Source organism: Delphinapterus leucas, chromosome 11, assembly GCF_059928025.1.
Source record: "Delphinapterus leucas isolate spDelLeu-1000000601 "Yukka" chromosome 11, BTC_Dleu_Yukka2, whole genome shotgun sequence".
NCBI classification, from domain to species: Eukaryota; Metazoa; Chordata; class Mammalia; order Artiodactyla; family Monodontidae; genus Delphinapterus; species Delphinapterus leucas.
Window position 1 is genome coordinate 34159582 of NC_143139.1, and position 12594 is coordinate 34172175.

The following is a 12594-nucleotide window of genomic DNA, read 5'->3' on the forward strand; positions in this document are numbered from 1 at the left end:
GTGAGGAAAGAAAGGGCAGCCAGACTGCTGCGGCATTTCGTTAATGCTTATCTTGGAAAAAATGTACAAAGCTTCAACACTCTAGCGTCAACGTTCTAAAAGGCCATGCCTCTCCACTCCTCTCTCTGTAAACATCTGGATCTTCTTCATGGCAAGGCATTCATCACTGCTTACACATACGTGAGTGACTGCTGCTTTTCGGAATCCTCTGACCTCCCTCTCTGTTCTTACCCCTTCTTATTCTCTCTTTTTCCCCAATGACAGGTATTAATATCAGCCTATCAAATATGTATCCGTATGTCTATCTATATACTAATATTTACATATGTATATAATAGAGTATGTAACAATATGTATTCACGATTTGTTATTTTTTATTTATTTTTACTTATTTTTTATTTATTTATTTTTGTTGTTGTTGTTACTTTTTAAACGCAAAAAGTACATGGTGTCCACAGTGATGTGGTAGTAAAAAGACCATAGAATTTGGTATTAGAACAAATGGTTTAAATTCAAGTTGTTCCAATTAATTACTATGTGATCTTGGATAAACTACTTGCTTCCTAACTGCATAAGAGGAATAATAAAAATTCTTACCTCACAGGCTTTTAATCGGAATCAAATTTGGAAAGTGTTTGTAAAAGTGTATAAACTGTAAAAAAGCACTGTGCTTTTTTTTAACTTTCAAGAGGATATATGATATTTTAAATTTTGTACTAATAAAAACTCCATATTAATAAAATACATTTTTGCTGCTTTACTTCTCAGTGGAATAACTGTTTTGGAAAACATTTGTTTGGTCTTCCAGGGAACCCCACCCAAAGCATACAAATTACCTATGATTAAACTTACTAAATACTACACACCTCAAAGCAACCATGAAGGGATTACTGCCAAAGACATTTGGTGTTCCTGTGTCTGTATGGACTATTGTGATTGTCTTTATACATTGCACTGAATTCAATGAAGAACAAATAAAGTTCCACATTTATCCTATAAAATGAAAATCTGGACATTATCAGAAGTGGATAGGCCTATTTAAGGGACTACCAGTTACATTAAAACTAAGGGAAATAAACAAAACTTTACTGAGAAAAATTGTATACATTTCATTATTTTAGTTACCAAAAGCAAATTTCATAAATATAAATATTTTACAAGTCCTTTCTAATGACTTCACATGTTTATTTTGCTCACTCCATTTAGATTTTGATATTTCCATTAGTAGTTCTTTTACAAAGTATAGTGATACTTTATTGGTGAACATTTCCAATTTTTAAACTTGGGCAGAACCCAAATATCTATATTTGGATCCTAAGAGAGACATATTAAATTATCTAAAATATGGTAGCATATATCTATGTATATGCAAAAAGAACTGCAACTAAATGTAAAACGTTAAAACATTTACATTTGATCTTCTTTGGGAAATTTTTTGCATTTTTTATAGAGGTGAAATTGACATAACATAGAATTAACCATTTTAAACTGAAGAATTTGATAGCACTTAGTACATTCACAATATTGTATAACCACCGCCTCTACTTAGTTCTAAAACTTTTTCATCATCCCCAAAGGAAAACCTGCATCTATTCAGCGGTCGTTCTCTTTACAATTGACTCGATAATGCCAAATATAATTCTTGAGATAAGCTGTTCATTATATATTCAGATTTCAAGTTAGAAGAGTTGATTATTTGGGCCAATATTTCACATTTCATTAATGTGAAGCAGGTACTTTCTCATTATCAGCTTTGCATCGCCAGTTTGGTGAATTACAAATTAGTCAATATTAAGGTATTTATCAGACACAAAGAAAAGGTTTGTAAAGCACTCTTTTCATCTCTGGGCCTAAGTGAAATTCTTTAAGCCTAAAAGCTAATTTCCAAAAATAAACAACAACTGAAATTTATACTCTAGAATTAGCTAAAGGACAATATACTGTAACTATACTCATTAACATCTAAAAATATGAAACCATAGTTCTTTCTGCCTTTCTGTAACATAAGAGCTTTGTAAAAGTTGTATTTAAAGACTTTTGCTACATGGTAAAGACATTTAAGAAAATTCTTTAAAACATTTAACCCCAAAGAGGTCTATAATTAACTTTAGATAAAGATAGAAGGATAGAGGATTTTATTCTAAATACACACACAACTTTAACTGAATATAACCTCTGGTCTTCTAAAACACCCTCATGGGAAAAAAAGTTTAATTTACTTTCCAGAATTTAGTTAAGGATTTTTAAGATAGGATATGGTGTGTAGCTCAAAAAGAAATCACGCATAGGGAGTCAGATGACTTAAGCTCAGTGTGAACTGAAATTGCATGTTTGTTCAAGGGGCTCTTCTTGCCTTCCAAGAATTTACAGCACCCACAGACCTCTGTGAAATTGCACACGAACCACATACTGGCTGCTGTTTAACTAAAAATGTTTACCCAGGTAATTGTCATCTTCTGGTTTTCCAGAATAGCTGTGCTGAAGAATATCAATGTTTGTTGCTCCTGGGGGAATCTTTACAACGACATTATAACCTGCAATAGAAGTTTACACATGTTAACTTTCACAAAAAGCAGAACAGCCAGGAGGCTAGTACTGCTGAAAGAAAAATCTGAATAGCATAGCAGACTTAATTTCATTTTATCTTTGAAAGATGATATTGTGCTTATTCTTTTTGAATCAGTGCCTTATATAAATTACTAAGGATTAAGAAAAAGTGGTTGTTGTCTAGAAATACACAGTCTGGGATTCTTAAAGTACATTTCTTAAGTACTCTTACTTCTAAAATTCTGAATATAGAATAAGAATGAAACTAGTATTTTAGCTCCTGAACTATTTAGTACACATATTCATTTTAAAATTTGACCAATACGTTTACATCTTATACTTCCTAATGAGGAAAAAAATTCTAAATGCTATTCACAAGTCCAGGAGATATAAAAATGGTTGGTCATTGCTATATGTGTACACAGACTCAGTGAACAGCAAAATAATGAAAGTTAAAGAGAACATTTTTCTTAAGCTTTTAGGTTCTAGTGTAAGCAAGAATCCCTATAGCTACCCCCCAAATTTTACATTATTTTGTAAAGTCTACTAACAAATTGTCAAGAGAAAAGTAAAAAGTTTACTCAAGAGAAATGAAAATGTTTCTGTTTTATGAGACCAAATTCAACAACACTGGCACTTCTCAAAAGATGAGGAAACACTATATCAAATATACATTAAACAAGAAGCAACGTTTCTCCTGCACTAAAACCACTCATGTCACAGTTTTCCGAATACTCTCAGGTTTTAAGTCAACAATTAATTTTGCTCTAGTGATATTATTCTAAGTTTTTCCTTTCCCTTTTTAGGATTTTCCTCTTTTATTTAATACACAAAAGGAGTTAAAATTTTTCGTATGTACTGACTTGATAAATATAGAATGAACTTAAGAAAAGGAAGTTTTCAAAGAGCTTACGTTTGAAACCTTGATATGAAATTACCTTGCATGTTTTTAGAGCAGCCTCATTTATTTATATCTCTTTAAGATATCACATTTAAACATAAAGTGATAAATGATCTGATGATTCTGTATATACTATATGCATATTGGGTGTAGGTTATAAGCCTACAAAAATAATTTTGACTCATGATTTTTTCACTATAAAATATCCCTACCAGCTCCACTATTTTATGTCTTTGCTATTTTTTCAAGAAAGCGTTCCTAGGCATTGCGAATGTGACAAAATGAAGGCTACCACCAGGGGGCAGTAATGTGACAAACGCTATTCAGACCCTGCACAAGAGTTTAAGATCTTTTTCCGTTTGCAAACTGATTAAGTCATAGCACAATTTTGTCAAGGTTAAATATATGATCATAATTTGGTGCATGTGGTTTTACACAGAAAAAAAAAGTTTTTCAATGAATACAGACCAGACTTTGATAAATGTGTGCCATTGGTTACAAAAGGGGATCAAATATTTACGGCTCCCGTGAAATAATGAATCATAATAACTAGAAAAATAATGTCAAATTATCTAGTAACTCAGATTCATAAGCACGACCAGAGTATGAAATGTACTATGCTTTTCATATAGATAAAAATATAAATTGTGTTTTAAATTATACTTCTTTAACTGAATTCTTACTAACTTAAACAACTATGTTCAAAAATATGTGAATACAATTTAAAGCTGAACAATAAAGCTGTAATAAAAAATACATTTTTATTTTGCAAGGAAAGTTTTAAATGGCTGCTTTTTATTACCATAAAAAGAAAAAACGTTTTCTCAGAAAATGTAATGGAAAATGTCTGACATATTGTATTCTCATAATAATTTTGAAGAAAAATGAAACCGTGGCCAAACATCAATTATATCTGTAATCCAGATACTTCCCGAAAAATCAAATGTAACACTAATTCCAGATTAGCACTGAAGTTAATGGTTTCATCCTTCACCTTCAATCAGTTTCAATATATCGTCAATATGAAACACAGTAGATAGGCCAGGTCACGCACGAAAAAATGTGGTTCAAATGATTAAAAATAATTGAAAGCGAATTTCCTGGAAAAATTATAAATAAATACAATACAAATTACAGGAAGAGCAGTAAAAACATTTCTTTAACTGGGGGACTATTCACACACCATTGTCAAGCTGCACCACATTTACTCTAATAAATACACCTAACAAATTTTTAAGGATCAGATTTGTCTTAAAGCAGGTTATTCATTAATTAATTAATGTATTCATTAATTCAATGATACATCTGGTATAAGATTTAATTAATCATTATGAACTAAGGTATAGAATAGACAAAACAATAACGAGCCATTACTATTATTCCTTCATTATATACTCCATTATTATACCCAAAGAGAAAATTAGAAAGAACTGCACAGCTCACCATAATGGGCACTGTTGAAGGCACCTGCCATTGTCCTGCATGAGGAGTTATCCCCACCACACACTCCACATCTGTCTCTCCTGGCCTTGGAATTTAATACGTGATCACAGCCAGCTTGCTTCAAAATACAATAATTACAATGAACGTCATAAAAAGGACTAATGAAAAGCATGGTGCTTTATAAACAAAGTTCTTTTCAAAAATATTCTTTCAATTAATAGGAGATTCAATACACAGGGTTTTTTCAGAATACTGATCTTGTTTGTACACCAGTATTTTCACACATCTGTTCACATGGTTGAAAAAGCAATGTTTTTTAAAGGGTCATCCACATACTTCCTGCATCAAAATCACATGGCGTGGGATTTAAAAAGACAGATTCCCAGACTTTCTGAATTAAAATCCTTGGAGGTAAAAACCTAGGAATCCAGACTGTAACAAACATTGACAGTAATTCCCACATCCGTCATTTGAAAATCACTCTTTAAAGTCACGTAATTCAAAAGGGACAAAAAGTAACACATTACAATAACTCCAAAAAGATGTCTTTCATGATTCACTTTTTTCACTCATGACCTTAGAACTCTGGGAATTAAATGAGCATGTTTGAAAGAAACAATTTACTTCTTTAAAATTAATACCTAGCATAATAAACAGTGATTATGAAAAAGAATAAATAAATAAATAAAGGTGAAAGTACACATGGTTTGTTCTAGGGCTTTGAAAGAACAAGTGCAGCTCTTCTCCACACAGATGGTGCCCTCTGCATACACTGCAGTAACGTTTACTTCTTTGGAGCATTCCCTTAAATTTAGTGATCAGGAAAGTAAGAAAAATTCATAAGCCTCATGACTTTTTACTCACAAGGCAAATATTTCCAAAATGAAAATTTCATCCAGATAGTTTCTGAAAGCAACATGCATCTTTATGTTCAGATACTTGTCATATTTTTTCATGGTATCTGGCTTTCTGCTGTTAATTTAAATAAAACAAGTTTTTAAGACCACCAAGTACACTTTTTCTAGTATTTAATCTATTCCCAAAGTGTAATTTAAGTTTCTCTGAACATCTCATTAGCCCTTTGGGTGCGAGGCCTTTCTCACCTAGGTAACTGGTAATAGATGTTTGGTTATAGGGAGAAGAAATTGGTCCTATTAAGTTCCACTTAATGAAAGGAATGCGTTCACAAGATGACATTTGTATTCTTTAGACAGCATTCACTATCCTAGTTCTCAAACTCACCATCCGTTTTTAAGATCACCATCTGCAATTTGCATGCTTTGATTCAGGGGCTCATCTGCTCTCACCTAGAATCCTGCTAAATGGCCTACCTAACTCCATTTCCTGACAACCCAGTACATTCTGAAGATTCTGACATGCAAATCGAATCACATCTCTTGCTTAACTCTAAATCCTTGTATTCCCAAGGACTTCAGGAAAAAATTTCACATAACAACCATCAGCTGGTAGCTACCTCCAACCCTGGCCCCTTACTTCTTCACCATTTTAAACCTACTTACCCTGATAATTAGCTCCAGACTCACACCCTCCAAGAGCATTCCCCAAATCCTTTACCCACTTCCCCACAGAACAAGACACTCCTCCTACATTGGCCCCATGCCACCTTGCAGATGAGCCCATAGCACTGCATTCTAATTGTGTGTGTGCCTATCTCCCCCACAAATCTGTGTCCACATTGGCGGTAGGTGCTCTGCTCCATTCTTTCATCTTGGTGACTAGAACGGTATGTGACATCTAGCAGGTATTCGGTAAAAGTTTGCTGAATGTCTGTAAGAAGTAAGAGAATGGAGAGAGGGAGGGAGGATATCACTGCTTCTAACACTGAGGGGAAAAATGTCACCACAGAAGGGTCATGTTAGAAGTAGCAAAAGGACTTTACAACCCTTGGGTCCTAATGCGTTCTATCTTTTTAGGAAGCTGACCTCATCTTTCATCTTGATTTTAAGTGCCATAGGCAAAACAAAATCAGCAAACTCATCTTACTGCTTCATGAGTCACTCCGAATGACGGAGAATGGCCTAGTAATAGGCAGCTCGGTAGCAACCAAGGATGCTGCACTGAATTCGCAAGAACGTATCTGAAGCCATAGAAGCAATATTTGGTTAGAGTTATAGAAGGAAAATAGTATTCTGAAAGTCATTTTAAATGCAGTAAGTTTACTTACCCGACACAGACCTTGAACACAGATGTCATTTGTTTCACTTCCACAAGGAGTACCATCGGCAACCCTGTCCTTCAGCTGGTAGAAGTTAGTGGTTCCAGCCACCCGACAATACAGTTTACAACGATCTTTCATGGCAACTGTAAGAAAAAGTCAAATTCTGGGTGTACGATAACACAGCTATGTGTTCCTATGTCTCAAAAATTTTTACATTAAAAAAAAATTCTAATTACTTACTCCCACTATACTTTGGAAGCCACCTCACATTAGGGGACAGACCATGGATGTTGAAATGTTTACCATCAAAATCAGAGCACTGCTTCTCACGAAAGTCCTGCTTGCCTTTTGGACATGAATCAGTGTTACATGATCGAAATTTCATCCTGCGGCCCACACAGTACTTTCCTCCGTTTCTTGGCCTAGTCAAATTCATTACATTGTAAAGCACATCAGTACAAGATTATTTCTGCCATTTACTTCTAAAACTCTTCCATTCCTTTCCAGGATCTGGAAAACCACTGATGTCCCACTCACACTTTCCTTTTTTAACAGAAGTATGTAACGTGGTTGTGAAGCAATTCTGTGGTTAATGAACTGTAGAAAATACATTTTAACATGGACACTGTGGCCTGGAGGGCAGAAATGATGTCTTATTCACGACCAGATTAACTAACAAGGAGCTAAGTAATGATGGGGATTTGTATTAAAACCTCAAAAAAGGGTTTCTTCATTTTGGAGGTGGGGGGACAACATAGAGTGAGCCAAAGATGATCAGAAAGGAAGATGATAACATGTTAAATTTTAAAAGAAGTATATATGCCTCTTTGTCATGTATATCCTACTTATCACTCAGTTCAAAGAGTTTCATGGTATCAATCTATAGCCATCTATCGCTATATCAACTTATGCTGGAACATAAAAACTCTTTTGTCAGTGTTTTTCTCTTAATATGAAGACTTTCAGCGTAATTTAGCTTTTCAAAAATTCAAATAAACTAAGTCGGATTTTATTCAAAGTATGTCACATTTCTGCATTAAAAAGTCTTCATGTATATAACATATAACAACAGGAACATTATTTTTAAATTTTTATGGAATCCCTAAGTTCTTTTAAATAGTTTGGTGAGCAGGACCTATGCTTCAGTTCTTATTCAAACTAAAGACACTGAAGCATCTATAACATGAAAAGAAGAGAAAGAAAATATGACATGACAGATTATACCAAACAGTAAAAATACGGTAAAAAAACTACATATTTTATCCAGGAAAGCCAAAACATAGTTGAAAGGGGCCAGGATCTTTCAATAGAAGCACAGTAAAAGTAAAACTGCCATTATATTACCATCATTATTGACAACTATTCCTCAAATTTACACCAAATCAAAAAAGAAAGAAAATGGCTTGGTCTTGATTCAAATTCTCAAGACTATTTTAATTTACTTTTTTGTTCAAGGTCGGAATCTACCAAGATATAAAGTAACATGGCTTAAAGTACTCCAGAAGTTTTCTGAATCTCAGAAACTTACAGACTGACCTCCAGTTTTAGAAGTGAATGAAATTGATGTTTACTTTCTGGTGCCTTGAGATAATCTTAATTTACAGTGACATAAAAAGGACATACTCGGGCCGATTACAGAGCCTGGTTGATCTTTTGATTCCACCTCCACATGTTCTTGAACAAGAACTGTAAGGTCCCCACGGTCCCCAATCGCCATCTACAGGACGTGTGTCCATTTCTTTGTTTACACATAGCCCATGGTGGCAATGCTATAAAAATAAAACAAAAAGAAATGATTCATGCATTATCTCATTAGGACATCGTAGTAATAATAACAATAGCACAGAGATCAGTAGAAAAAAAGGTATACAATTTTAAGCAAAATGTTATCAATTCAGAAATGAGATTACACGTGACACCACTTTGTGAATATTTCCTGAGTATCTACTGAGTAACTGTAAAAAGATCGACAGAATGCAAAAATGAATAGGAAATTTACCTTGCCTATGAGATCTATAGTCTCATTGGAGAGGGAAGACCTACACATATGGGGAAAACTTAAATAGTATAATGAAAAATATTTTTGAAAAAGAAGCAAACAAATATTTGTTAACGTGGTATTTGTCCATGCTTCTGTTTTTATGCAAAGATATCTATCACTCTCCCATGCCTTAAGCTAACTTTCGGCTCTATCTCATTCAAAGTCTCAAAGACCACTTCGTTCCTTGCTTTCATCAAGAAAGTAGAAATGTACAAAAGAATCTGCCCAAAATCTCCCACCATCCCTTCTACCCACCCAAAAGCATCTGTGCCCAGTACTCAACCTTCCTGCCAATTAGTATACATGAAAAATCCAAAGTCGATCCCTCCACTGTGCCCCTCATCTCATCTCTTCTCGCTACTCCAAACACCACTCCAGCAATTCTCCCATCTCTCCTACATCATCACTGCTCCAGGCACTACTACATGAAAGCTAATCAAAACACGGTCCATGCACGGATGTCAGTCTTTGAACTAGTCACTGTCAGTAGGGAGAAGAGGTATAAAGAAGTTGAGAGTAAGCGTTCAGAAACTTTCAGAAGATTTTGACAGAGTAATTTCGTTTATTAAAGTTAATAATTTTTAAATTAGCTTATATTTGTTCTATTTTTAACTGTGGTAAAGTACACATAACAAAATTTACTCTCAACCATTTTCAAGTGTACAGTTCAGTGGGATAAAGAACATTCACATTGGTGCGCAACCATCGCCATCTATAAACAGAACTCTTCTCCAAACTGAAACTCTGGACCCATTAAACAGTAACTCCCCATCCTCCCCTCCTCCCAGACCCTGGCAACCACCATTCTACTCTGTTTCTATGAATGTGATTGCTCTGTATATCTCACATAATTGAAATCACACAGTATTTGTCTTTCTAGGATGGGCTTATTTCACTTAGCATAATGTCCTCAAGGTTAATCCATGTTGTAGCATGTGTCAGAACTTCCTTCCTTTGAAGACTGAATAATACTGCATTGTAGGTATATATCACATTTTCGTTATCCATTCATCCGCTGATGGACACTTGTGTTGCTCCCATCTCTTGGCTATTGTGAATAATGCAACTCTGAATACGGGTGTGTGAATATCTCTCAGAGACCGTGTTTTCAATTCTTTTGGATATATACCCAGAAGTGTTTGTGTTGGGTCATCTATTTCTATTTTTAATCTTTTTGAAGAACCACCATTTTGTTTTCCACAGAAAAAAACTGGCTTACACTTTGAATGTCTCTTTTCATTCATTTTTATCATTTTGTGCAAGAGTATGTTTATAAATGACCAGAACTGTTTAAAAGAGAAGACTGGTCCTTTATGAGAGATAGTTTAAGAAGCACTCCACTCATGCTCTTTAACTTCCAAACATACTCTTGTTTCTCCCACTTTAACAACAACAACAACGAACTTTTCTTAGATCTCGTTTTTTTCACCAGTTATTGACCTGTTTTTCCTTGAAAGAGTTGTCTACGTCTATTGTCTAACTCTCTCTGTCTATTCTCTCATCATTCCACCATCCATGAACCTGCTCATGTGTACATCACCAATTGCCTCCAGGACACTATGATGAATGGCCAGTTCTCAGTCTCTGTCTTCACTGATTTATGTGACACAGTATGTGACACAGCTGATCATTCTTCTTCTTTGATACATTTTTTCTTCTCTTGCTTTCCAGGGCTTGGCACACTCTTGGGTTTTCTTTTCTCTTTAATGATTTCTCTTTTGCAGTTTCTTTTGCTAGTTCTTCTTCTTTTTGACCTCTTAATGTCCCCAGGCTCAGATTGTAGTCCTTTATTCTTCTTTATTGACAGTCATTCTCAGTCCAGATCTCTCTCCTGAACTCCAGACTCCATAGACAGCTGCTTCGTCATCTTCATTTGAATGTCTAATAGCCACTTTAACTATAGTGCATCAACACTGAACTCTTGCCTTGGCCCCTCAAAATCTGCTGAGTTGACTCATTTGATCAGCTAAAAACCTAGTCATCTTATCTCTTCTTCCTCTAACATTCCATATCTAACACATTAGCAAATGCTCTAGTTCCTTCAAAACCATACACAAAGTTGAGTTTTAATCATCACCTGGTTTCAGCCACCTGCATCTCTCATCTCCATTATTTCAACAGCTCCCTGAGTACATCTCCTCTGTTTCTACTCTTGGCCCTTATAGTTTAGCCTCAACAGTTGTCAGAATGGTCATGATCCTTTTTTAACTTAGTTTAAAAATTAAGTCAAATTAGGTGACTCCTCTGCTCAAATCCTTCAATTATCTCACTTTGAGTTATACAACATTCTCACAATGGCCTGCAAGTTCTTCCAGTAACTTCCCATACATCTCTCTCTCTCTCTCTTCACTCCACTCCAGCCAAAATGACTTCCTTGCTCTTCCTTGAATACTCCAGCAGTACTCCAGACTTAGGAGTTTGGCTATTCCCTTTTCCTGGAGCTCACTCCCCTGGGATGTCCTCAAAGCTAACTCCCTCACTTCCTTTAAAACAGCTAATGGGCTTCCCTGGTGGCACAGTGGTTGAGAGTCTGCCTGCCGATGCAGGGGACACGGGTTCGTGCCCCGGTCCGGGAGGATCCCACATGCCGCGGAGCGGCTGGGCCTGTGAGCCATGGCCGCTGGGCCTGCGCGTCTGGAGCCTGTTCTCCACAACGGGAGAGGTCACAACAGTGAGAGGCCCGCGTACTGCAAAAATAATAAATAAATAAAATAAAATGAAGTCCCTTAAAAAAAAAACAAAAAAAAACAAAAATACAGCTCATTAGGCAACTTCCCATAAGATCGACCTTGACCACCATAGTTTAAAATGCAATCTGCCCTCTCCTACCACACAACTTCAATCTTTCCTCTGCACTATTTCTCTCATTCATGGTACTATTATATTGTTCGTAATACTCCAGTCTTCACTAGAATACAAGCTCCAGGGGGGACAAGGATCTTTTCTCTTTTGTTCACTGATGTATCCTGAGTGCCTAGAATAGTATCTGACATGTAGTAGGTCCTTGATACATTTTTGTTGAGTGAATTAATCCTATAACCAAGACTATTAGCAGAAAAAAATGCTTTGTGCCCTCCATTGGAACAAATCATTCAATATGAGAAAGCCATTACAAAAGTGAACAAAAACAAACTCTCAGAATAGAATATACTATGTGCATATAAATTTTGTGGGCATCTTCCAGAAACATTTAAAGATTCCTTGCATGTTCCTTATTTATTTATGTATTTCTGAGAGATCAAAGCATGAAAAAGAATGTTATACTATTCACCATACAGTAAAATTAACTCATCATCAGATGGGTTCAGCATGTCTTCATGCAAATAGATTTACTACCAAAAGCATTTAACAGATATCTCACACATAAGATAGTCATAAGATAAAGGAACTAGAGGAGAGTGTTAAGGCCAAATTATAGGATATTTGTTTAAATTTTCCTTTAATAACAGGTCCATTTAATACTGAAAATGGCTAATGCATAGG

The 12594-nt window shown here is 35.2% G+C and overlaps 1 protein-coding gene across 1 annotated transcript in view; it reads right to left on the reverse strand.

Moving 5' to 3' along the window:
• Positions 1–12594, reverse strand: part of ADAMTS20 (ADAM metallopeptidase with thrombospondin type 1 motif 20) — a 209463-nt gene that overhangs the window by 102686 nt on the left and 94183 nt on the right. Inside the window, exons 12-16 of the mRNA XM_022572419.3 lie at positions 8694–8839; positions 7311–7492; positions 7077–7213; positions 4892–5009; positions 2439–2534 (exon numbers count right to left, since the gene is read on the reverse strand). Of these exons, the coding sequence (XP_022428127.2) occupies positions 2439–2534; positions 4892–5009; positions 7077–7213; positions 7311–7492; positions 8694–8839 (679 nt within the window). The remainder of the gene's footprint in view (positions 1–2438; positions 2535–4891; positions 5010–7076; positions 7214–7310; positions 7493–8693; positions 8840–12594) is intronic.